The 27,672-nt window shown below is 38.0% G+C and overlaps 2 protein-coding genes across 3 annotated transcripts; both read right to left on the reverse strand.

Moving 5' to 3' along the window:
• Positions 1-198: 198 nt before the first annotated feature.
• Positions 199-11,934, reverse strand: LOC110066221 (uncharacterized). 2 transcript variants are annotated; one of them, XM_020773434.2, is made up of 6 exons: positions 11,760-11,934; positions 8,307-8,341; positions 6,350-6,386; positions 3,366-3,563; positions 2,788-2,952; positions 199-2,021 (listed from the first exon to the last, which is right to left on the reverse strand). In XM_020773434.2, the coding sequence occupies exons 1-6, from the start codon at positions 11,917-11,919 to the stop codon at positions 1,834-1,836; spliced, it is 783 nt and encodes a 260-aa protein (XP_020629093.2). In that variant the 5' UTR covers positions 11,920-11,934; the 3' UTR covers positions 199-1,833. The 2 variants fall into 2 exon arrangements, with proteins under 2 accessions (XP_020629093.2, XP_089135346.1); XM_089279220.1 differs by having other exon boundaries at positions 8,307-8,336; positions 11,760-11,867.
• Positions 11,935-15,688: 3,754 nt separating this feature from the next.
• LOC110066388 (FACT complex subunit SSRP1-like) lies at positions 15,689-27,571 on the reverse strand. Its single transcript, XM_089279796.1, has 17 exons — positions 27,411-27,571; positions 26,289-26,474; positions 25,735-25,840; positions 25,372-25,449; positions 24,668-24,783; positions 24,025-24,119; positions 23,501-23,636; positions 23,210-23,313; positions 21,838-21,966; positions 21,020-21,250; positions 20,622-20,688; positions 20,355-20,484; positions 19,892-19,949; positions 19,378-19,537; positions 17,538-17,732; positions 16,382-16,642; positions 15,689-16,105 (listed from the first exon to the last, which is right to left on the reverse strand). Exons 1-17 carry the CDS (start codon positions 27,465-27,467, stop codon positions 15,959-15,961), a joined length of 2,256 nt encoding a protein of 751 aa, XP_089135922.1. The 5' UTR covers positions 27,468-27,571; the 3' UTR covers positions 15,689-15,958.
• Between the last annotated feature and the right edge of the window lie 101 nt (positions 27,572-27,672).

A 27,672-nucleotide genomic window follows, 5' to 3' on the forward strand; every position in this document is an offset into this window, starting at 1 on the left:
GTTCCCTTTCACTTGACCCCCCCAACCACAGTTGAGATCCTTGAACACAGCTCTAAATAGTGAATAGCATATGGCAACCCTTACACGTTTTTGGGTCTTCCTGTCGTCTTTGTTGACACTTCCCCGAATTCCTCTGCGTTAGTAACCCCCATAGAGTATATTCACTGGAGTTGGGGTAGAAAGGGAATTCAACCAATGTTCAGAGTGCGACTGAATTTTAATATCCTAAATAGCATTTCATGCGTTGCATTTCTTTCTTATCTAAAAAACTATAACATCAAGCCTCACCACTAGGAAGAAGTCCCCTTCCTGGTCACGACAGGCAACGTTCGTCAATAAAAATTTGTCCAAAATACAAGTATATACAGAGTGGTTAAGAGCAAACAAAACAGACAGAAGAAATGAAAGCTATGACACTCCCTTTTAAGGCGTCGCTATTCAATACTCTTTGCAGAGATGACAGAGCCTAAGTTTCCTGTTTGTTAGTTGAGGGTGGTAAAGGGTTAAATAATAAATAAATAAAATGTTAAATGGCTCTTATTTCTCAATTGAAACATGCATTACTAAATAGCTGTTGTATGTCTTCAGATTTGAATCCAGCATTTAGTCTGTGGCGAGCTGTGGTGTTACCATGTGCCTGTTCAACAACAGATCACAGATGACATCAAAAGGTAGTAAGAACAAAACAGTGGCACTGATGCTCTTACCACATTTTGACGTCTTTTGTGATCTGTTAATGAACAGATGCACGGCAACATGGAATCCACTTGTTTTAAAAAATGTATTAAAGAAACAAAAAAAGTGTTAATGACATCACCTATGCATCTGTCCTCCAACAGATCATAAGTAAGAACCAATCAACATGTGACAATAATTTGACATATTATAAAACGTAATGGAGACTACCTCTTCCACCCTCACTATAAAACAAAGGCACGTTTTGCTGACTCACTTAAAAGCTAGTGCATTGAGGAAATCATGTCAGCCTGGGCTTGTGCGCAATACATGCATACATACTGCATACATTGTATATGCCCTTTGTTGCACTTAACTACTAACTTCTGAGCTGCTTGATACAGAGAGCAGATTTAAGATCCTACAAAGTAATTATACAAGATTGAACCTCTCTCTACCAAGTCCTAAAGTATCAAATTAACATAGAAAAGAACTTTGTACAAACAAACGTCCTGTTTTTTCTCCAGTATAAATATCAGTTCACGTTTTTTAAACAAAACAGAAGTCCATGTCCCCTTGGGAAAAACACTGCAGCCATTTGCCACTTCCATTTGCTTCCAAAAAGGTTTGCTTTGTTAACAAATTCCGCACTGATCAATCGAAAACTCAAACAGCCCTCCTGCATCGTCTTCAGTGACAACTCCCTGGGAATTGAACACTGCATTCCTTGATGTGGTCTTCATCTTTCTGTATGGATTGGAATTGTTTTAAATACATTATTAGGAGCAGTGCCCTTTCAGCCCCTATGGTGTCTTTGATAACTTCTTGTAGAGGGCAAAATTCTCCAGTACCATGGGATTTATGGTTTCTGATACCATCGTTCAGTCTCACTCAAATAGTTCTTTTAATGCAGAACAGCAGGTTTCCAAATTCTTTTTATCCTTTCTTCGGATCTGCATCTTGTACAGAACCAGTCATGAATTACATTGCGGCATTGTCAAGACCAACTCAAACAAACAGCTATGTATGAAATGAACCAAACTGACTGGTCTTCTGGTTGCTTTCTCAGACTAGCTATGTCATTCACCCCACAAGAGTTGGTGCTGGGGCGGTTAAAATAAATATTTTGATACAACTGAAGAGAGCCATCAGCCTCTGCTATACATCTGTGGCCTCTCTTGAGTCAATTTCATAAGGGGGAGGTGGCTCATTTGGTGTAAACTGAGGAGATGCATAGTGTGGTTTTCGAAAACTGTATCTCCCTCTCCCAGGAGTGTAGGGGGGAGGTGGTTCCACGCCATCGTCATTTTCTTCTCTGATGGACGTAAGTCTGTTATTGAGAGGTCCTGAAACAAGGTTATAACAAAAAAGAAGTTACTTAATAAGACAAGAAAATTTTGTATCCCCTAATTAATAAATTTCTTTATTCTCACCACCTGTAAATATGAATGCTTAACAATGCATGGATATTGTTATGAGACATTTGGTGTTGATCACTCTTTGAGATTTTAAGATCAATGATTTTTCACCTTCAGATCTCTTGCCTCAAGGAAATGCGCAGGTGGGGTGGGGCTCACTGGGATAGAAAATGACGCCTTTATGTACAGCTGGTCCACACCACTTTCCCATGTTCTCAAAATTACCTACTGTACATGTACAGAGTACAACAGTTACTTTAAATAGTATACAGGGTGCAAAGAAAACAAATTTTTGAGCTTGCACTTTAGGGAACCGACATACTAGCCCAAAAATCATACTCAGCCCTCAACAGTTCATCTCCTACAGTACTTCTGTACATAGAATATCCTCCAAAATTTTCCAAAGAAACTTCAATCACTTGCCCATTGGGCAGGTAATGGACAGAATCCATTATTCCAACAGGAAAATCCAATAGCCCCGGGCTATCGAACAGGACATTCTTTGCACACAGAGCATGGCTTATGATATGGAGTTCCCATGGAAGAGCACTGCCACTCAGTGACACCCTGTTAGGGTAAGATTACGATAATCCCAAGGGAATGTATCCCTTCTAGGCAGATTAATGTTAGCAGTGAGTTTCAAAAAATCAGAAATATTGCTTTGCCTTGGGTATAACTGAACTTTACCACTCACTTGGTCTTAAATTTTGTGTTTGCTCCAAAACTTCATTTCTCATTCGATTTCTTTGATTTTTCTTCCTATTTCTGTCAATGACAACTATTAGGAGGATGAGAAGGAGTAACAGGCCCACTGATAAGCTGATGATTATTGCCAACTCTACACCCTCAGAATTAATACCTGTTTGAAAAAAAAAAAAATTCAATCAAATTACAATCATTTTATTAAAACTGTGTGGAGGCACAGTTGCCTCGTGGTCAGTACACTTGCCTCCAGATACAGTACATTAACCCTTCTTGGCTCTCATGCTAAAATGACTGTGACAAACAAGCAGAGTCTAAATCAGGCCAAAGTATCCCATGGATACCACAGCTTGTCTGCTAGCTTCATCCATGTACATGTAGCACAAGACAGCTAGAGGTACATGTATTTCTTCATGTACTTCCCTGAGATGGAAAGCTACATGTACAGTAGTCGAGCACAGGGTTCCCATTCATGTGGCTCAGACGCACTGTGAAAGAGATCCCAAACTGACTAATTTATTTTTAGTCAAAATCGCTAACCAATGTGCAACATCTGAATTCTAAGCTAACCTGATGGGCATGTATAAGCACAACATTTTCCAGGTACAGCCTTGTAGTCTTTGCATGTTGGCACTGCACACTCTGTTGTGAAACACTCCTCTGCTTGTCCACTCAAGCATTTACAGTGCAGACAAAAATCATTTCCTTCAGGCACAAATGGGTCTCCATGTTTTATCCTGTTACCATCAATGTCATTGCAAAATGATTCTGTGAAGAAAGACATTTAATCATCACTACATTCAATATCACATGCATGTACAGTGTAATAATTTTTACTGATCCTTGGATTGGAAAGTTCAGTATATAGATTTATTATATATAAACTATCATGTGCAAAATGGAAAATAAACTTGAGCAGCAAAGTACAACTGTAGTGGGCACCCAAAGTCTGCCTTTGGTGCAGGTCTAAATATTTCATTTGAACAAATTTGAAAATCATGATTTATGTGAATTTAGTTACAAATGTACTAACAACTTTGTCTTGTGGCAATGTTTTCCTGATAGGAAAAATTAAGGGTGAGATTAAAATAACATGGATTTAAATACCCCTTTGAGGAAGCTCATATGTGCATGTGCATGTATTTGCCAGCTTAGAGGTTCCTTTAACTGGCCCAAAGTCATGTACAAATACAGTGTTATAGGATGCTTCTGCATTCTAAAGAAGCACTTACAACAAGTTTTGAACATATTTACATTTTTTGCTTTCAAGTGTAGATTATGTATTTCTAACTAAGAGAACACAAAAGCTGCTTTTACCTGTACATGTACCATGAAAATAAGGCCTGCAGCCTTTAAATAAAACATTTTAGAGATCTATCAAGAAATTATGGTACCACTGAAGTAGTCAAGCCATGGTGACAACAATGAGTATTACTACAGTTTCAAGATCAGAAAATTATTATGCACATACACTGTACCAGTAGCCACTGGTAGTTAACATTCATGTAAACATTACATGTAGATAACATGCATTTTTATTAAAGAACCAAAAAGTTGTGCTTAAAAACTGAAGAGAATAGCTGTAAAAAATGCACACAACCTTTAAATAATTAACAACAAAATGATGGTACATGCATATATCAAGTACAATAATTGTAAAATGCAACTTAGAGACTACAATTTGGGTAGCATACACTGTATTAGAGCGCCAAAGAAACAAGATTGCAATCTCATGGAATTTCAGCAGAGGTTACTGAAGAAGCAATATAATTAAAACAAATCAGGGCAAAGGCAAGTCTTGTTCACCACCAAGAAGCATAAGAAAAGGCTAGTATATATGAATTGAGTAATATCAAGTGATTCAAAGCTGAATTTCTACACTGCAATGTGCACATACCACAGAAGGCCAGAGTAGAACTATGAACAGTAATTTGCATGAACAGTAAAAATGTAAAAACTATTTGTAAATACCAGTGATATTAGCCATTGATAATTCTTCTCTGATTCTAGTAAGAGTGTTTCCGGATCTCGACACTAATGTTGCCTTCAAACCTCACGCTAGTAACTTTCTCTTTTACCGTACTCCACACATTCGGATGTGCAACTGCAGCAAAACTGAAAGAATTCACGGCATGAAGCCTCCTGATATCATCACCGCTATTTCAGAGAGCTGTGATCTTATGACCTTTCTAATAGCTGAAGGCAGATGATGTTTCATGCACAGATTTGGTTGGAGTTTTCTCATGGGAAGACTGTGGTGTATTCCCCGTATATTAGCTCAGTCATTGTGCTGCTGGATCAATATCTGGATTTGCCCTCACTTGCCCTACACAAAAAGTTAACTGAATGATAGTTGAGTTGTTTCTAATGTGTTATTGTTGATAACAATGACCCCCAACAAAACAAAAGGCATATTTACAGAGCCCCATATCAGACATAAAACTATGACGTACAGGAACCGGCTTCCCTCTGGTTTCTGAATTGTGAACTTCCAAGTTAAAACCCAAGTGAAGCCATATGATATGACTAAACTTATTAACAAATTATTTCTGGACTTCTGCAAAATCATGCCAAGCTCAGTACATGTAGATCTTATCCCACTTTGTGAAAGGTGGACTAAGTTATTTTATGGTTCAATGCACAGGTATTTTCCCACGGTGGAATGCAAATTAAGAAGCTTAAATGATTATCAAGTAACATTTATGCAAATACTGCTGATCGGGCACATTCCTTAGTTTTCTGCTCAGATAAGAGATATTAAATGCTCTTTGATTCACACCCAGATGGATGAGATTTAGAGAGATGCAGGGCTAAAAGTTTTTGCAACTAGGAATGTGCTGAGATAAGAGTTATTTTGCCTAATCAAGCCCATCTTCACCTGATCCAACTAATGAACTAACTAATGAAAGCAATTTTAAACCCTGAATGCAGGACTCGAAACCAATTTTGGCATTTAGATAGTCTTTCAATTTCACTAGTCTAATCAGCCAATTCATGTATTTAACTGTTTCCTTGAGCAATTATACAGACCTTGGCCAACTTATGGTTGTCAGGGAATATTGATACATGTAGTCTAGAAAAATTTAACAGCAATGCAACTGAGGTCATACATTTGTTTACAAATTTAGACCACTGATAACCGATCAATAATCTTACTAGTAAATGAACACTAAAACATGTCACACACAGAACAAATGAGACACTTATGGAATATTTGAATGCATGTATTGGATCATCTGACTGAAAAATATAATGTGCAACTTCACAGATTAATAAAAGACATATTTATAAATTTATATACAAATATCTGTGGAATACAGCAATAGAACTTTAAATGTGTACATTTTACGATCAATTGTTGCACCACATGCTCAATTACATGCAAACTGTACTGTCACAGCAAGCTTGTGTTACTTTTGAACATAACTTTTTAAAAGACTATACATACATGTATATATACAGTCATGCACTTATAAACTACAAGAGCTAAGTTAACAAAGAACAATTTATATATTGCTTGATATCAACATCCTTTCAAGATACTGACAACTCACCTCGAAGTGTTCTTCTCAGTTTTCTTCTATCAGAGTTCTGTTGAAAAAAAAACAATATGTCCAGTCATGTTACATCTATTTTAATTTTTTTTTTAATTTTAGTGATTTTTTTTGGCAACTTCCTCTAAGCTCAGTGTAAATGTAGGAAGGCAGTTTAAATGTCAAGTATTGACAAGTTACAGTACTGTATAATTTTTTAAAACAACCATCTGAGTGGAGATTTCCACTATCAAAAAGATCTAGCATCCGGTCCAGTTGGTTAGTGTAATTATAGAGTCATAAAAGGTATGCTTGTTATAAAATTGCATGCATGGTTTGGTGTTCTGTATCAATGTTCTGCAAACTGTCAACTGTCAGAACTGAACATGTTAAAGACAACTGGAATCACACCTTCAAATAATGCAAGGCAAGTGGATCATGTTTATTGTAGGTAATGTTGGTCGACATTATTGACCACCGATACATCAACCGACACTCAATTGATATGTCAGCCGAGAATTATTTAACACTTGGCCGTACATCAACTGACACTCAATTGTTACGTCGGCCGAGTATCAGTCAACTCTTGGCCAATACATGGCTGATATATTAACCGACAGTCAGTTGAGTGTTCGACTGCAAAACAGTCGTTTTTGGACATTTTCGGAAGGCACGATCCTCGCGTGTGAAGCGCGCGAGTACGGGCATGTGAGGCGAGAAAACGACTGTCCGCTTTTCACACAACGAATTTGTTCTGAGCGGGGGTCGTATAATGTCACTGAGGTGACAGAAATTGCTTGACAGCTCCACCCACATCTTCCAGCCGTTATCAGTCACAGGCGACTTTCAGCGCAAAAGCATCTAGACAAAAGTTCTGGTGGACGTCTCGTTGCCAACTGTGTGCAAAGTTTACCTGAAAAAGTGAAACCTTGCAGCAGTCCACTTGTAAAAATTATCATTTTACTTTCGGTATGTACGGCTAGCTCACTAAATACATTGGCATTAAATATTCCTTGAAATCTATAAATGAAGACATTTGTCGGGGGTTTCAACAGCCATTCGCATGCATGACCCGGAGAGCAAGCTAATCTACACATAAATTATTTCTGCACGTATTTTTCCTGTTTTTCTTGGGGCTACAGACTGAACAATACTTAATCCTATAAAGTCCTATAAAACTTATAACTTATTACCTTACAAAATTATAAGGTTTAGAAGATGTTTAAGTCTTGTTCAGTCCGTAGCCCCAAGACAAATACGTGCAGAAATAATTTGTTTGCGTGTATATTTGCTTGATCTCGGGGTCTTTCATGCATGTGAATGGCTGTTGAGAAACCTGCCTTCAGTTATAAATTTCAAGGAATATTGCCAGTGTATTTACTGAGCTAAATCGCTCGGAAGCGCATCCAAGTCAACATCGTCTGTTTTCCCGTGAGAATTACTGTCTTTACTGTGGAACTGAAAGGGCGTCTATATCTTTTTGATTAGGTGTGAGTGACATTTGATGACAGGTTGCGTCAGAATTAAACCAATGGGAATTTCCCGTTGCTGGAAGAACGGGAAATTTTGAACAAATTTAACATATGCATGGCGGACAGACATATTTTTTAGCGTCTCTCCCTATTCTCCCTCTCCGTTTTTACACTCGCTCCAGACCTTTCGTTCGAATATTGACTGTCGCTCGCGTTCACAAAAAATACGACTGTTTTGCAGTCTAGTTGAGTGTCGGTTGAGTATTGGTTGAGTATCAGTGGTAGATTGGGGATACCCAACCAACACTCGACCAACACTGAACTGACACGATATAACGGCCCAGTGTTGGCCGATATTCGGCCAATACCTGGCTGACGTATTGACTGAGTGCAGCTGTACTAACAGTAAACTTGATCATGGCAAGCTACACTATACCAGAAATAGTCCTCGCTTGTGTAACATGCACAAAGAGAACAGAAAACAAAAACAGATTGCAATGACTCACCTTCATTATTGAAGAGGAATATTCTTGTTTCTGCCCTGATTAAAAATAAAGGGATTTTATTACTTGTGAACTGTTCAGTATGATATCTGATAAATTAAATATTTTCAAGACAAGAATCACTGTCGGCAAACTGCAGTTGGAATAAGGTTCCAGTAAAAAATTATGACCTAAATGGCTGATGGCAAAGGGTAAAAGGGCGACAGCATAGGATGTGATCTTCTGCCAATCAATACATTTTAGTCTAGAAGATTACATAATTACAAATGTATAACATATTGCACCCTGTTATCACAGACTCCTGCAATCAAGGGTACCAAATTATTGTGCTAATGGTCACTGTGACTTTATACCAGAGTTGACTGTGCATGACAATGAGCAGCTATCATAAAGCAAACTGCAAGCAATTGCTTATCCAATATGTGGCACACTGTATTTAAAAGCTTTAAGAGCAACTTATCCACATCTATTGTAATTTCTCCATAAAACGTCACTATCCTGCTAAGCAGTCATGAGAATCCAACAAAAAAATCAATGGCTACATGTATAGTAAAACTTGTCTTGATGTACCACCAAAATTTCAAAACAAACATTAAACAAAATGTATGAGAGTCCATAAGGAGATCTAGAGTAATATCTTGAGCCTGATGTACAAGAACATATGGTCCAGTTGAAACAGTGTTTTTTACATCTCTATTGTAAACTTTCAGTCTCCGAAAGGAAGAAATACACAGCCCTATGTCCTTGTGTGTCTTGTTGGAAGTACATGCACATGTACATGTACATGTACATAATAATTTGTAATTACAATAAACCACAAATGGGGATAGTAAGGTTAGTTTAAAACTGGGAAGGGTTCAGATGGCTTATGACGAAAGCATTTGTGGATTTTCACTTAATTTACTTTTTTGGGAACTTGATAACTCTTGGGAAATGAAATGATATAATTTAATACAAAAATAAGAAAATCAAGTTATGTAAATAAAACAGATTTTCCAGGTTACCCTAGGCTTAGCAAGTTGGAGCTACTGAATGCAAGCCTAAAGGTCTTTCTTCTTCATCATTATAATTTCAGATGCCAACTTGTTAACAGTCCAACAATTAATGCAATTTGTCTGCCAGACATTGAAGGATAGAATCCATTACCCTTCCAGGCTACTGGACAGAATTTTCTTTGCACACACAAAGTGTTTCTCAGAGAAAGTACTGCCACATAGAAGTCATACATTGTTAGTATCTTATATCTATACATGGGTAGGATATAGACTTTGACTGCAGAATTGTAAAATTTTACACCTGTACATTTGTATTTTAAATGTGGGAAACATTTACATTTTTCCCACACAGCTAGCAACAAGTATCTGTAGTTCCAATGAGAAGAATGGCAAGTACATCTATTGTATATCCCACATCTGATCCAAAGCTATGGCAGAATTTCATTCAAGTAAATACTATAATATCCACAGGTTTTTCATATGTTCTAATATTTCAGCAGGTCTTCTGGCAAAAGCTGTCAGTTTAAAAGCATACCTTTCAACAACATTAAAGAACACCAGATATTGAACCAGTCTGTTACATGTGCTCATGGCAAAAATGAATTAAATATTTATAAATCAACAACTGCTGTAAATTGGTCATTGCTGAAAGAAATTGTGGCAACAATTAGGCCATATAAACTGCAAAAAGAATGTGTCTTTTTCCCTACAGCCACTCCACAGTTTGTATGTTTACGACTCTCTACACCGCTTGTAAACAGTGACGGAAACGTGTGCACATGTCAGAAGACAATAGCAATAAGGAATTGAATTGTCTTGTACCAGTAATAACGCTAGGGGGTTCAGATTGGACAGTCGTAGAAGTCGCCAAGCATTCTTTTCAAAAGAATGAAATAAACACCAAACCTTTGTTTTGAAGCTTTTAAAAGCTCTCATGGGAGCCAGCTGGGATTGTCAGAGGATTTGGTTTGCAAAAGCAAGTAGCCAATTAAGTAATGATGGTATCTTAAGTGAAGGCTCAAAAAGTAATAACTCAATATTTTTCTCCAAGTTTGGATCTCTCTAACAGTGTTAACACTACAAATAGTTCTGAAGGTTTCTAGAAATTTGAGAAGTTAATTAAACTTAATGAGTAGGTAATGAATTAGAAGGCTCTATCACGTGTTGTTATGTAGCAAACTCAAATAAAACTCTGTAAAAGAATTTGGCTTCTTGATTTAAGTTATGAGGTAGGACATATTGCATACATGTGGTCTATAGAAAAAGCTTATTGATGGGAATTTAACACTTCTCCAGTATTGCAATTAGTTCAACTGTAAGATTATGAAAATCGTATTTTTAAAAACTCTCACAAAGACCGTAAACAACGCTCGCCGCAGGTCATTTCACTGTCATTACAAAAGGAGTTGAATTTTCAAGCGTAACTATCTTAAATCGGTCGAAATCGGCGAAAAATCAAATCCTTTGCGTGTTTTGAGATTTGTTACATTAAAAAGATCGGTTTTCCTTGAAGCTCAAACCGTATGGCTCAAGAAATGGCGGTCAAAATGATGAAAATATGTGACCTGAGATAAACGTGAGGCAAGCTTACACACGAGTCCATACAAATCGTGTTGACATTTTTAGCTTCTCGGATTTCAAATATGTCACAAATCTCGTTTAATCGCTACTTAAAATCATATTGCCTATTAGGGGAATGTGCTTAGCCGCCCACAACACAATCGTGAAAGTAACTGAAGAATTCCTTTAGCATGAGGGTTGAAATTCTATGACAACGTGAATGGAACGAACGACGCGCGCTATTCAATTGTATGCAGAAAAAAAGTGACTTTCGTAAGACAACATGCAGCGTTTTCTTGACAGCGAACTGCAGTACTTTGAACACTCAGTAAATGGCTCGCCCGCTTCTTCAGCGAATTGGCTAATTATCGAGCAATATAACAAAGGATATAAAAAAGAAATAAAACGACAAATGTTCTTGTTACCTTGCAATCATTATTATGAAGTGCGATACTCTTTAGAGCGAGTGGCGGATTTGTAAGTTTACGATTTGAAATTTTGAACGCTTAACTTCAAGAGCGAGATGTTAAGTCTTCTTATCGATACTACCAGCTTGTATTTCGTTAATTCGCTGTCAAGGAAGTTCCTTTACAACCCAATTCTATCGAAGGTCCGTTCTCTACCCGTATCGTACTGTTCACTTCACGTTTTGCGGCGAGAACGCGGTGTGAGACGGTTTACCTCGCATTCTTCTCACGTTGCATCACGTTCTTTACGAAAGACTTCCAAAATGTAAAAGGTGCAGAGTATTTAAACACAATTAGCCGACATCCACGGAAGCACAACACTAATGAGCAAACAGATTCTAAATTGGAGCGTAATGACCGAAGAAGTTCGTACACGAGCTTTCCCTTCGCCCCACGCAAGGAGGAAATTTTGCAAGCAAACTGCTGCACATTACCTCGTCCGCAACATAAGGTCGTCCAGTAGAAGAATATCCAAAAGCCTAAGTACATTCCACGACTAAGGCTGCCCGAAATTCCTGTCCACAACCATTGTAAACTGCCAGAAATATCGCGAGAGATGCACGTAAGCTGCGTAGTTAATTTTAAATAATTCATTCTGAGTATGCTAATGTATTTGACTTCTTAATTTATGCCAAGAAGTCAACACCAAAACGAGGCAAGTAATTGAAGTTTGTACGAAATTGCCGACGAAAAGTTTAATCAGGTGCAAGGAGAAAGAAAATAGCAAAAGCTACAAAATCCGCAAATTAGCAACAAGAAAGCTAACGATGAATTCACAAAGGAACGCTAAGCTTATAGATACAGTTAGATTAAAGCCTCCCACGTTTTATATAAGATTCAATTGATTCACTTTTCATGAGGTTTGGTATCTTGTTTGAACTCTGGCGATACCTGCATATATTGAAGTTTGTGTTTACTTTGCGTACCAAAGATTAAACAGATTTAATTCAGTCCTGTCAAATGGATATCGGCGAATTAAATTTAATCTTGAATTTATCCGACAGTCTTCCGGACTGGGAATGGTTCCAACCGACAAGACAAAGCGAAATGGCCAAACGGATAAAAATACTTACTTCACACTTTGTTAAAAACGTCTCTCTTTGTGACCAGTTAGATATCCGATATTTTAAGAAGCTTCTGAAATGCAGTAATTTTATCACTTAAAATTGGACTGTTTATCAGTGATATAAATTAAAGCAACCAGAACCTCAGCAGACTTTTCTTTTTCCTGGAGTAATAAATCGAGAAATCGTCTAAGATAGCATGAGTATATCACGTGAAGTTTTAGCCTGCCCGCCTGCCAAGATGGCAACTTGGCTAACTAGATTTGGCCGGGTTGACCTACTATACCGAGTTACCATGCAAATATATCCTGAAGTTTTGTTGTTGTTGCCGGGCTGCTATACTGATATTCAACCCGCACGCGCGCGCACGAGTGGTCTTCGAGTTGGAACAAAGCCTGCAATACCAGGTGAACGAGTCTGGCACAATTGAAGAAAACCTGCAACTGCAGGAGTTAAATTATATAGAACCTCGAAGACTCATCATGTCTTAGGGAGCCGGTGGGAAGTTGAGAGACGGACTGCATTATTGATCCAATGAACTGAGAATGAATACGAGACTTTCAAAGAATACACCAATTTGGTTATAAACATTAAAAAGTTGAGGCTAAAATAGAATCATTCAAATGGAAATAAAATGAACATTACAAAACATATACTAATTGTATTCCAAATAGGTTTTTAATTTTCTTTTGTTTACAGCCTGGTGACTCATCAATCACTCTAGAGTTCAGCAGTGATGTTGAAAAACATTTTTGCAGGCGAGGGAGCTAGATTTCTCACGGAACCTCGTATCCCGTTTTATTTCGAAACCAAAACTCAAGTCTAAACGTTAGAAGAGTCAGACATTTTAGACTTTTTGTGAGATGCTTTGAATGGAGTCAGGTAGAAGTGCGTTTTCTCGAAGGAATGTTTCGTGTCGTCCTTACCTTTATCAAACTGGACCGGATTTCATCAATTTCACAGCATTAAAAAGAAAAAGCGTGGAGAATATAAGCCCCATACTGGGCTGTACCGAATTTCATAAAAATCTGCAAGGCCATCTGCGACTGAGTAAAAACGCCGCGTGTGTTTAATAGTTTACAGGTACTTACTGTAGAACTTACGAAAAAGACACTTCACCAGAACACCGGTCGACTGATTCGTTTATAGGTTTTTAGACACCCTTACCTCGAGTTGAAAAATGTGTTAAAATACAGGCGACATGTTCAGCAAAGATGACCTCTTTCTTCACAGCTTTTTTTGTCGGTTCACGCAAAGAGCTGAAATGAAGTGTTGATTCCAGTTTTTCGGCTGACAACAAAAGCTGGCGTACAAAGAAATTAACAAAGAAATGGACGCAATTTTTATCTCGGTCAAATATTCCACAGGCTTGGAACGTTACCATGGATTTTTAAGTGCTTTTCGTCGAAACATAGAGATTACCAAAGAGGTGTTGGATTAGTCCAGCTTTTTCACCTCTGGTTTGCGAACAACTCGTTAGAAACCTCATTTCTCAATGAAATGGTTCTAAATTAATTCATACCAGTAAAAAATTCGTAAAAATTCCACCCGTCCTGATACTATTTTGACTAGTTCGTGATTTGTCTATGGCTGAATTTGAAAACGATTTCTCACAATGGTCAATTAATAATTTATCGTAATATAACAAAACTTCAATTTTAAGTTTCCCCGCTTTGTCCTGCTTCCCAGCTTGTCTCTCCGAACTCTGGGTTAAGCCATGAAAAATGTTTTTGGCTTTGTTTTACTTCAATATGACTTGAAGTTGCACGATATTGTAATTAAAAATTTACGGTCTCTTGCTGTCTTGTAATTAACCTAAAAATTAATTAAGTAGAAGTTAATTTTGGTTTATCGAAGTTGAGATATCGAAACGAAAACAAAAAGCCGTTTAATGGCCTGCCAAATTGTTCAAAATCACTTGCATTCTGATTTGGCCAGAGTCTGTGCTGTGATTGGCTGGCTGTGGGGCTATCTTAGCCGCTAGGGATTACCAACTGTTTCCCGCAAGAAAATGAGTTCAGATAAATATGAGTTCAGATAAATTCCTTATTCACCAAGCTTGTTCAGTTTCGAACGGTAGCTATTGACCTCGTTCTCTTTCTTCGTGGTTATATACTCGCAATAACAGAATTAAGTTGGCCAATATCCTCACGCTTGGTCAATAACCGTATTTATGCATGGGGTGTTTTCAAGTTTGATTGGCATCCTGGGTGACATGTTACCTGCAAGCCATATTGCAGAACTCCCCGTGGATGGGATGCCAGGCAATTCTCCCGTACCCCGTTTGTGCGGCAGGGTGGAGGGAGAAAAGTTGTTCGAAAATCAATTGACGCTTTGGAAAAATACGTTAAGCAAGCGTTCATAAACAGCTGCGAGCAGCTTTCTAAACATAACCAAATTACAACAAGGTTTTGAAAAACACGGAAAACATTTGATGTCTTAAAATTAGAAAACTGCAGGCGACAAGTTGCCTATTGACAATTTGACTCATTGATTGGCTTTTGTTTACAAAATAGTTCGCGGGAAGTCAGTTGAGTTTTGACAATAGTCTTATATCCTGAGGTCACTTTTGTGTTTAACCCATGGCCACATGCAACCAACTAGGCACTCAAACAATAGACTGCGAGTAATCCGTCTTTCGTTTAGTCCGTCGTGCGTAACGCGAGAAAAAAATGGCCGCGCGAATTCCTGGGTGTGAGAACGGACTATGGGACTATTTGTAGGCTGTCATAAAGCCAAACTGTAATGGTGAAATGCAATAACTCGAAACATTTCAAACCTCTTAGCTTTGTGCGCCGAATGTTAACTTTGAATGCCGGTTTATAGTTATATTTTTCCTCGCCCATCAATCCGCAGGAGGCAACGAGTTCGTTTGAAGTCACTTGGGCGCGGGTTCAGCGATTGCAATGTTCGGATAGCGGAGGGGTAAAGTCACTTTTCTCACTGAACTTTCACATCACAGTGCTAGGGGTCACCTGTATTTCTTTGCTCTAACAAAGGGCTAAAGCGTAGTATGTCAACTTTTCAAATTCGCGGTACCTTTACGCAAATTTACATTTACCAAATTCAAGTTGAAAATTAGCCGTGTTTCACTTCATGCGTATTCTTTTGTCAAATTTCATCGACGGAAGTACCAATTCTTCCAGTCTCTGAAAGCTACGCAACCGATGTGCCACTCATCTCCTTAGATCTCTACCCACTGACCAGAACAGATTGAAGTGTCTCTTAGAATCTGGTTCTGTCACTTTTCCCATTCACCCTGTACTTAATCGTGTTTAGCAGTAAGTGATCTAAGTATATTTGAAACAGGGATGCTTTCTTTTAATTTTACAATTAGTTTACTCTCGTAGTTGGACTTTATACAACCGGGAACAAAGGTGGTCATTTGCACTGCCTAGTTGTCCCGCAAGGTCACAGAGAAATAAGCTTTGATAGCCCTTATAAACAAGGCATTTGAGACATGTGAGACCTTAATGCCTCGCTTGCATGCTGTTTTGCGCAACAGAGCACCTCTGCACTGTAGACTGTTAAAAGTAGTTCTCGAATCCAGTCTCTTTCAGTTATCAGTTTCAGTCCGAATCTGAGCCTTCGCTGATGTCAGCGTCTTCCTCTTCAGATTCCTCCTCTTCCTCCTCAGACTCGTCGTCTGACGCGTTCTTGGCTTTTTTCTTGGTCTTCCCTGGTTTTCCTTTTGGTTTGGATTTGGGTTTTTCTTTCTGCGAGTTAGTAAGTGTAAGAATAAATTCAGTTGTAATGTCTCAATGGTAATTTGTAGAGGAACTGTTAAAAAGAATCTAGCGTGGGTAGAACATATCTTGTTGTCTCCGAGAGCAGTTTTATCACTACTATTAAAAAAGATTTTGGCTAATTCTTTGGTGTAGTACTAAATTGAAACTTCCTAGCGTTACTTCTGGTTGCAACAAGGTTTAGTTTTTACGGTAGGTTCGCTATGATCTATAATGAAACGTAACCAAAAACAGTCGACACGTCACCTTTCCTTCGTCCTCCGAGGAGCTGTCGTCTGTGTCGACAAATTCTGCGCTCTTGAATTTCTGTGACTCACCGCCGCCTGATTTGCGAGGAGAGCTTTTCTTCTTGTCTCCCTTTTTACCAAAGAACTCCTTCACCGAACCTTTCTTGGTGGATTTGGCTTCAGGACTGTCCTCAACTGGCTCATTAGCTTTCTTTTCTTTGTAGGCTTTCATCGCTACTTCGTATTTCGCTTTCGCTTCTTTCGCCTTTTCTTGCCATTCCTAGGCAAAGAAATCATTTAGTCAGCCATGGTCTACTGATTCACGCTTCACCAAAGTTCAACATCAGACTTCTCCCTACAGCTTTCTATCCATTTTGTTAAAACGTACTTAAGAGAATTTGGCTCTTGGTTGGGATATTTCTCTCGAGATGATGAAATCCTTTTTTCCCCACTACTTGTCAACTTGAATGTGAAGTAGGAATGTAATATCGGCCTGGGATAAAGGTAAGCTAAGGTCTGTTCAATTCTAGGTATTGAAGGAGCCAAGGATAATAAAATGAGGCCAGAAAAAAAAAAGAAGCTTCGTCTATTTCGACCATTCCTATGACACCCCGCGCGCCTTAACCCACCCTACATAGTATCGAATCTTCTCTACCCACCAACACACGTAAATAGCGACTGGGTACGAGTCTGGCTTGAACCCCTACTCTATATCCAGAGTCTAACGCGTAAACTATCAAAACTATCAAGCAGTCTTCACATCTCTATGTTATTATTCCGGTAGTACTACGATTATCAGTTGAGTAAGGCGGGACTAAAGTTTGGTCACCAAGTTTAACGTGAAAGTCGTTGTTGTCACGAGCAACTGGCTCCGTATCCATTAGCAACTTGTCGACCTTTGACGTCATCGGCAGCAAAGTGCGCGAAATTGCAGGCGACGCGACAGGCGACGCACGGCTGTTGATATTGTTACCAACGGAAACGAGGTAAGTTGCCCGTGACAACACCATAATTTTAAGGCCAAAACTTCGTAACCAAACTTCCCTCCTGCCTTACTCAACTGATAATCGTAGTAAGTTTTACATGAGACCTTGCATTCGACCTTCACAGCAACATATCCCTCGAAAAGAGGAGTGAAACCACATAAGCGAAACTTTGCATGCCAACTGACTTACAGATTTATCTTCAATTTTTTTCCATTTCTCTCCCGCCACCTTGGATAGTTCAGTGACAGAGATTCCCGGATTTTCCTGTTTGATTTGCTCTCGGACTTCACCCAGCCACAGCATGTAAGCAGACATTGCCCGCTTGGGGGCATCAGCGTCTTTCTTAGCCTTCTTTTTCCGCGGCTTGCCTTTAGATTTCTCTGGCTAAAATAAAAAACAAGGGTGAAATTTCCCTGACTAAACAGACTTTTCTTCACGTGTTCAATTCTTCCCCCATTGGAAGGGTGTAAAATTCGATCCACATAACTCTACAGGGATTCGCGTAGCGTCCCCTTTGATTGGTTGCTGCTCGGCAACGAACCTTCGCGCGCACGGATCAACCAATCGATGGAGAGATCTTCGTAACACTACATCAACTGAATCGAAACTCAGATAACTCTCAAGCGACAGACGAATTGAGCGCGAGACTGAAGAAAGGCATCTGTTTCCTAACACAAAAACGACCATTTTTCGAGCAAATCCCCGTGAAACCGCGAAAAAAAATTGCGAGTCTTATCAGAGTCTTACAAAACCGCAAAACCACACCAGCACACGAAGATAAGTCACCAGGATTATTTTAAGCGACTAGAGTCACGTGTCATCGACATGAACAGTGGGAGGGGAGGGAAAAGATAAAGCAAGAAAGAGTGAATTGATGTTTCTGGAGTTATTTAGACGGTTGAGGTTCTTCGAGAAAACAAGGTGTAAACGAAAATACAACCATTATGTACCATTACTGTTCGCAATGTTCTGTTTGTTTAGCTTGTCTCCCGCAAAGAAATTAACCACATCAGAGGAAATTTATTCCTCTGTTGTTGTTCTGTTAGACTGTCCAAACACCATTAGTGCTGAAAGTGTTTCAGTTTTAGTTGCGTCATATACAATTTCCCGACTTTTCCTCAACGTGGTCTCCGTCAACAGTTTTCTTATTTTTCCCTTTCTTTTACCAGATCTGTACGATGGGTATGTTGAACGGAGAACCTTCTAACGATTTGTTCCTAGGACGCATCTATTGCCTAAATTAAAATATTCAATTATACATAGAACCAGGCAGCAGAAATATCTAGAACTTTCATGCAAACCTTTTTGTTGATGTTGTCTGGCAACCGAATAGCACGTGCTGGAATGAATTCGATCTTTGAATTACTTGCAACCACTTTGCACACATACATACATAAGCGTAATTTTGACAACACTTTTGGCAACACTTTCTTCTCAGCATAATTTACGGGAAATTTAACTCTGAGTCCAAAACAGCCATGGATTTTCTGAGACAACTTTGTGGTTAACTACTTAGTAGTAAACAATTTTGAAACAGGAAATATCATAATTTACCTCAGCCAACTCAAAAATAACAACAAAGTAAGTAAAGTAAATTATTTTGCTCAAAACAGATTCTGGAAAAATCCAAGGTCTGCTCTACATAATTATTTATACCACAATCCTTTTTTAAAATAAAAATATTGTTTTCCGGCCGACGCTGAATATTCTTATTCTTCTGCCGATTTCAGGCTGAAATTATTCTTGTGAATCTTAGATTACAGCGTATGACATTTCTGTTTTCGAATGCATTTGGTGTCTGGATGGAGTTAAAGTAATTTTGGAGCCAGCCTGCAGGCATTTAAGCTTTAAATGACGCACGTAATTTTTTGCAGAGATGTTACTAGCATGGAACATACGGCTAGTGCTGTTTTTGTTGCTTTTTGGCTAGTATTGCTGTTTAGAAAAAGGAAGAATTTTATACGATTTAGTTAAAAACATAAATATATTCACATTCATGCAAGAATTATATAAAAAAAGGGGTACATACCGAGATCTTAGCTTTCTTTTTGGGCGAGGCGCTTTTGCTTGATTCAGCTTTCCTTTTCTTTTCTGGCGATTTCTTTTTCCTCTCTTTTTCTTTATGCTTGAGTTTCTCTCCTGCGTCAGAATCTCCCTCACTTGCTGAGGAAGATGGGTCGCTCTCGAATCTGGTAAAAGAATAAATAATTCAGATGCCAGGCATTAAAAACAGTTCTCCTTATCACTAAGACGTTTGACATATTTTGTTCGAAACGCGTCCGCAAACAAGATATAATTAAGCAGTTGGCTGGAAAGCGCTTTAGAAGTGACATGTACGTAAAACCTACACTGGACGAAGAGCCTCTCCGTAAAAAGTGCCTCTACAAATTCCTATATATTTATTCTATTTTGTTTAAAAGCCACCCCTGCTGAAGGCAAACGTCCTGTTAGTCACTAATAGCCTGGGTAAGATGAAAAAAGGTGTCAAGTACAATGAAGGTGGTGCTATTTTATGGCTTATTTCCATTACTGTTATCACTTACTCTTCTTTTAAATTCTGATCTTCAGCGCCGCTTTCTGGATTAAAAGACTCATCAGAATCTGTAAACGATAAATTAAGGTAATAAGAGACGGTCCGTCATTTAATTAAAAACAAGGTAAAGATGAGGGTTTATCCAAAATCTAGCGACAATAATAAAGAGACGGCGCGAACACCATTCCTCAGAAAGTACTAATCGAACAGAATTTTCCGTACAGATCCGCGCTTAGACAGAGAAGAGAGGAATACCACTCGAGTTATTCGAAAACCGTCTGAAACGAAATTTACCGAATCAAACGTTAAATTTCCAACCATCTTCTCCCTAATTTTGGCTTCTGATCCATAAATGGTACAGTACGAACCAAATCTCTAAGTTGATGATTTTCTTAATTCTCCTCACCTGTCCCCTTGACAATTCATGGATATTGTTAAAAGAAGTACTATACTGATCGAAGCGCACAACGTACCTTCGCTTGACTCAGAATCTTCGTCTCTCTCGGCACCTTCTGCCTTCATCTGCTCCAAATAAGCATCGTGAGAGTCTTCGTCTGACCCGGGCATCAACTCATCTTCGTAAGTTTTAGATGACACCTTCGACTACAAAACAAACCAAATTTAGCAGTTGGAGAGTTTTTTTATTTGAATATTTAGTGCATTTTGCATTACATCATTGTATCAGTTTTGGTAACTGAAAAAACCTTTGACGGCCTGAAAAATTTGGACGAATCTCTTACCTTGCCTGTGTTCTTTATTCTCAGGTGTTTTCCATTAACAAAGTCAAAAAGTCTACCATACTCCTCCCTAAAATGAGACAAGGAAAACAATAAACTGGCTGCTAAGAGGGGTAATCTAGGATTACGACAGACTGACGCGTGACTGTTCCCACTATCCAATCAAAGTAAAGAACATGTATTTTAAACCAATCAGAAAGAAACGCAACTTTTCCCGCGCTTGCCACGCGTCATGTTCACCCGCCCTTGTCACAGACATCAACGTCAACATCATTGATGTTGTAACTTTGTATAACACTTCGTTTTGCTTTCGTATAATTTCTTTTTCCTGTAGATCACTGAAAGGCCCGGCTATTTCATGGCTTTTTGTTTTTATGCCAACTAAGATACATTCCACTTACTTTTCAATGCTACTGAACACATAGGTGGTCCCTGACTTGGTTTCCACCTCAAAGTCAAAAGATCGACTGGACCCGCCTCCCCCTGCTACACGGGCAAAATTCACGGAGGATATCTCGTCAAAGCGTACATGTACGGGGGGCTTATGCACAAAGATGAAGCCTCTTTCCAGTGGGTACAGCATTCCACTTCCAGCTTTGTATGAACACGTTATACAGCTAAGCCCATTATGACTGTAAAACAAAACAATGAAATGAGTATAAATCAACATCAACTTTGGTTTTTTATCGTGATCCATTTGTTTTTAGTTTCCCATTGACATACTTCGTGTCTAATGTGGAAGGAAGGCAGGAAGGGAGGGAGGGGCTAGAGAAAGAAGAAAGGTGTATCTGGCTGGCAATTTTTAGTTCTTCCAAACATGGGATTGGCCATTTCATGAGTTCTAGTTCAGGTTTCGAATTCAAGTTAAATTTCAAGTTATTACAGCTATACTTTGTGGTAACCTGATAAGGGTAGGGTTAGGGTTCATTTTCTCTCATTGGTACGGTTAACATCATATCAGATTTCGGCAACAAAGTAACTAAACACCTACCAAAAGCTACTAACAGAACTTTAAAACTGGAAACTTTCAGATAGAACTTTTGCCAAAAAAACATTGTCTCTAACTTGAAATGCTGGTTCAAACTCAAAAATTTTGCACAATTTCCAAACATACCAAAGTTTATGAATTCCACATTAAATGTCACTGTCAAATTATATTCAGTTCTATAATAAATTCAAAACTTGTATTTGCCTTTAGTACTTTGTTTTATTAGTTTACCTTTTGAATGTCCCAGGGACGGTGATTCTTCTTCCAACCACAGCCTTCATAAGTCTGCTTACAATCTCATATATTGGACCATCCATCTCCTGCGTTATTTTTCCTTCATATTTTTCCTTTAATTCCTCCCTTACATGGCCAAAGTTAACAAACATGTAAGCAATGAGTGTATGTGTGACATGCACATTTAACAGAGGTTGTTCACACTTAACAAAGCTTGTTCTCATTTAACAAAGCTTGTTCCCATTTAACAAAGCTTGTTCATAATTAAAGCTTGTTCACATATAGCTTGTTCACACTTAACAAAGCTTGTTCACACTTAGCAAAACTTGTTCACACTTAGCAAAGCTTGTTCACACTTAACAAATCTTGTTCACACTAAGCAAAGCTTGTTCAAACTTAACAAAGCTTGTTCATACTTAACAAAGCTTGTTCACACTTAACAAAGCTTGTTTACACTTAACAAAACTTGTTTGAACTTAACTAAGCTTGTTCACACTTAACAAAGCTTGTTCACACTTAACAAAGCTTGTTCACACTTAACAAAGCTTGATCACACTTACAAAGCTTGTTCTCACAAACTTACACATAAAGGTTTTCACTGACTAGTACAAAATGCCAACTGTATCCATACAAAAACACATACAGCCATGTAGTGGATTGAACCGAAAATGTTTCCACATTAAGGAAACACTATATCAGCAAAATTATCTGAGCTTTCTTATTCTTTTTTAAGGACTTATCATTCTGAGTTGAGGTAATTTACTAGTGTCTATGAGAAAGTTTTTAATTTGCTCAATGGAATCTACACGATCGAGATTGCAATAGGGAACTTGAAAAATACATGTAACATCAGACATCATTGTTTCTCCACCATGTTTTAGCCATCTGAAAATGGGAAATTTCACTCCTGGTTAGTCAGAAACTGTGTGAGGTGCAGGTCTGGGCTTAGTCAGGCTGTGACATCAAAACAAGAACATAGGTTGACACATTTTTTGAAACACACAACTAGAAAACGAAAAAAGTAATTAAAATATACATTTAGGAAATTATTAGGCAATCAAGCATAATTCCAGGTTTGATTCAAAATTGTAAACATTTATGAAAGATATGTAGACCTACATTCTTGTTTTAGCGTCACAGCCCTGCTAGTAACAGGTCCTATTCCACGCAGTTTCTGACAGAATCAACCTACGTGAAATTTCACGTTTTCGGATGGCTAAAACGTGGTGATATCCATTATCCAGTATCCTCTTTATTTTCGATTTCCATATTGCAATCTTGTGTAGATTCCATAAACCAAAAATATATATATTTGTCATATACACTTAAAAAAAAGCAAGACACATCCTTCCTGTCTTAATTCACTTACTCTGACAAATTAAGTTTCACATCAAACTCGTCATCCTTTCCAAACTGTATGATTAAGAATGGGTATCTTGTCTGTCCTTGCTTGATGGGTGGATCCATACTAACCTACGATGTGACCGGTCAAAATTATTCGAGCATTACGTCTAGGTATATTTTAAAACTTAATGTAATTATAAATTAATACATTATAATAAATTATTACTGGTATGTACATTATCTAGCATCATATGACTTCAAAGGACGCAAAAGTCTGGATAAACATTGTTATTGCTTGCATGCATTTTATACTTACCACAAAAAACATAAACCTTTGGTCTTTGTGTGGAAGAAGGAAAAGCCTTAACACTGATGTGTAGGGAATCTTGTAGTCGTATGTTTTGCCATGAAGTTGGAGAAATGAAGGGAACACTTTCATGGAGTATCGACCCCTAAAAAGGTAATTAAAAACAAAATCCAATGAAACCTAAAAACTATTGGAAGTTAGTCAGTCCAGCTGAGACAGCCTGAGGAATAATTTCTCTCAAGTACATCTTAAGGAAACAGATTTGTTGTGTTTACATAGCAAATAGACTGATGCAAACAAGGATGTAGCTAAGAAAAGGTTAAACACCCTCGTTGACTCAGACTTTGTTTTCTAGTCTAGTCTTTGTTTTTTTGCTAATGAATTTTCTGCAGTGGTAAGCTCAAACAACACAAAAGTGAGTTTGGAAAGATTAGATATCAAAATTTCTCTAGAACTTGTGTAAATTACATCAAGCTATGTAGACAGGCATTGCCATTTTCATAACCAAGTTTATATGGTGAAAAGGAATTTACCTTGGAGTGAGACATGCCACGTCTGGTATTGTAACGATAGCATCTCCTGTTGCTTGAATAATGTCTGCTTTCTCCAGAACCTGCTCATGAAAATTCTAAAGACAAGAAAATAACACTAACATAATCAAACATTCACCACAAAAGATAAAGAAAGACTATTTTTCCAAAAGTGATTCTGAAAGGTTGTTATGGAAAATTAACCAATATTGTACATAAACACCGAGATAAACACTGATTTTACTTAAAATGACAACTTTTTCAACTAATGACATTCTCAATTTTTAATAAATCATACATTGGCAGGATAACACCAGACAAATGACAAAGCAGAGCAAACAATGACCGCCAACATGGATCCCTGTTTTATGATTACAACAATCATTGCAAAAGAAGAATTGCTTCTTTCAAAAAAGGTAAATTTTTATGCAAACAACTTCCATCAGAGAGCTGTTTTGTCATATCTTTGCAGTTAAAGAAGGCTTGCTGGTTGCAAAAAATGCAAATGCCTTCCATTTGAATACAGTATCATTAACTATTTGGTCTATAATTTAGTCCCTCCAACCTAACTGCATGATATACTTTGTGCATGTTAACTGCTTTTCTATATATTGCTATCTGTTAAAATATCAATTATAGTACATACTTTGACTGGATCCTCTGCTGCATTATCTGATGTAGCTGGGATATAAAATCTCATCTCCATCAAACAGATTTGTGCATCATCATGTTGGTGAAACTCCAGAGTAACTTCATTTTTGCCTGTTGGAAAACAGTCTACTCAGTAAAGTTGCATTACAGTCTGTCAAATGTCTTAATTCTCAATTTTGTTCATTAGGTTATCCACATAAAGTATCCAACATTTCCTTGGTGAAAATTTCATGTAAATGAAATTTGAAAATACATACAAAAGTTTTTGTCAGTGACTGTTGAGGAGACAGTTACCGACATGGCATGGCGTACTAACAGGGCACGTGACCTCAGAGACATTGTTACTTTAAGTTGCACGTATGATTATCATGCGTATGTGTTGCTCAATTTTGACATTTTGACAGTTTTTTTGTGAACAGTTGTTGTGTTTTTCTGAGAGGTTTGTGTCATTTAGAAATTCTCATGTTACCATTTGGGAAGTGTTTTTGGCTTGATTAATGAAGAGTCAACTGCTTACGAACAGTGACTGGTTATAAGAACTATTCAGTTAATATTTAAGAGCCTGTTACACTCTTTTGGGCATGTGTAATTATTCCTACTGAACTTCTCAAGACAGTGCTTCACTGCCAGTTAATGACAGTTCCATTTCCCCAGATCTGACAGAAGTAACGATAAAAAACAATAAAATGACAGACCGACCTGTGGTTGCTTGGGATACATCCTTAAGAGGGACTATAAATGCTGGCTTCTCATCGACTTCAAAAGAGAGGGATGAACCTGGAATAATACAATGAAATGTTATTTTCCACGAGCTGAGTGAAACAAAATAAGTGGAAAATGTTTTTCTTGCACACTGCTGAGACCTGGAAATGGCTGTTGTGCTGCAAGCAGTTGTTTTTGTTGCTTCTGCCATGAACAAGATTAGGGTTTTTACAACTGGTGCAAAAGTGCTAAAAACTCTCCTTAATATAAAGAGCCCTCATTCTATTGCCACAAAAACAATTTACAAAATGTCAAATGTTCAGGGTTCGAAAAATAAATATGACAAGTTTTACAACTAACCTTTGAATTTAGCAACACCCCAGTTCCAGCCCTTGACTGAGAGTTCAATCTCTTCCAAATTCATTTGGAAATGTTTCTTTAAAAATGCAGCAAGTTGGTCGTAGTCCTATGAAAGGATAAAAGAAAGGTTTATAACACTATTAAACACACCGTGAATATGGCACAAATTGTACATTAGCTGGCCTTAGTTATTCAGAAGTGGATAACATTATTCATCACATTAATGCTATCCAGTGGATAAGTGGTGAAAAACAAACTGTGACATCCAGACCTCTATTGTATAACAAAACACAAAAATCCATATATACACTGTAAAATTAGAATTATACACCATCTCATTATAAAAAATGTTATACATTATTAGTATTACACCCCTCAATCTCATGGTCACTTTCTTGTACTACTTTAATTAACATCTTGTAATAAAGGTCAGGCCACGTGGTTCGGCTTGGCATGGCTCCCAGTTGTGTGTGAGAAAAAGAGAAATACCCTCTAATGTGCTAGTGATAAAGGGAGTAAAAACACTTATAATAACAAAGAAAAGTTGGACTTACACCCTCTTTAAAGCCTTCAAACTTGAACTGTGATCCATTTGTCAAAGCAACATTCAATTCAAAGCCTCTTGCTACTCTCATCCATTGAGTTGATTCTATGTCGGCAACTGCAGCTTGGTCAAGCTTTCCTGTTTTGTTAGCTTTAAATATCACCCCACCTTTGTGTAACTTCAAGCGACCATCATGCTGCAAAGAACAAAGGCATGTCAGTGGAAACCCCTCTCTTGCACTCTGATATCTTACAGTTGGTCTTCTGAAGGTGAAGGGTGAAGGGGGTGAAGATTAATGGGTTGATCAATATCTGATTGGCACTTCACCAAAAGTCAACAGATATCTAGTTGACACCAATGCTGTCTTAGTGGTTTTTCATCAGTTCAAAGGCACTTAACATATCAGTTGATATGGTGAACAACATATCTACTGCTCTCACATGCAATCTTGAATTGATCTTATGCTCTAGTGGGGAGATAAGCATAAGCTTTTTTCTTATAATCTTGCTTATGTTGGTGTTATGTCCAATGGGGACATGGTTGGCATAAGCACAAAATACATGCTGATCGCTGAAAGTCTTTCACTTATGCATATGCCTATGTCAACCATGTCTCCACTGGACATAACAGCGACTTATGCACAAGCTATATTGGTCACCTGTTGGTCCACTATAGATCAACATGTAGACTGAGATGTTATTGTTCACCAGCATGTTATACTATCAAACCTCTCATTACTGGCCTCTCACTAAGTCCCAGCAAAAGGTCTTGGTGGCCGACACATTTTGACGACGAAACTAACTAAACATTTAATGCTCGATCACTGAATGTCCAGGTTTGCAGAATTAAGCTTATAGTCACTGTCTGCAAACACATGTACGAAGCTTTAGTTGCCTTATGTTTGCCTAATTGAGGCTCTTTAAAATATATATCTACTACTTTCGTACATTTAAGCCTAGCAGAAGTAGTAGAGAAAACTAGGCTTCCATTTTCAGCGTCATAAGTATCTACAATTAGGTTTGGAAATAAGCTCAAATAAGCACACATTTCACGCGCAGCAAATCAAAAGCGAATGCTCAAAGAAAGAACGTACAAATTTGAGACGTGATGAAACAAGTATGTGTGTACTTACCAAAGCTCCCCTCACAAGAAGGTGAATATCATTGTATTCCAAAACATCGGTGGCCATTTTGCCAATCTTAAACGAGATAACACGGTCAAGAAATGCAAGAGGACATCGAATTGGTCTTGACTTTATTTAGTTGTTCCCGCGCGATACCATAATGGAGGTCGAAGAAAGAAAGAGTATAGACTGGAGCTAGTTTTATGATTGGCTCGAATCCGGCCGCCTCGTTTCCCGGGTATTTTGCCCGGGTGAAAGAGAAGTTACGGGA

This window comes from Orbicella faveolata, unplaced genomic scaffold (genome assembly GCF_042242905.1).
Source record: "Orbicella faveolata isolate gen_17 unplaced genomic scaffold, um_ofav_v1 contig_47, whole genome shotgun sequence".
NCBI lineage: Eukaryota > Metazoa > Cnidaria > Anthozoa > Scleractinia > Merulinidae > Orbicella > Orbicella faveolata.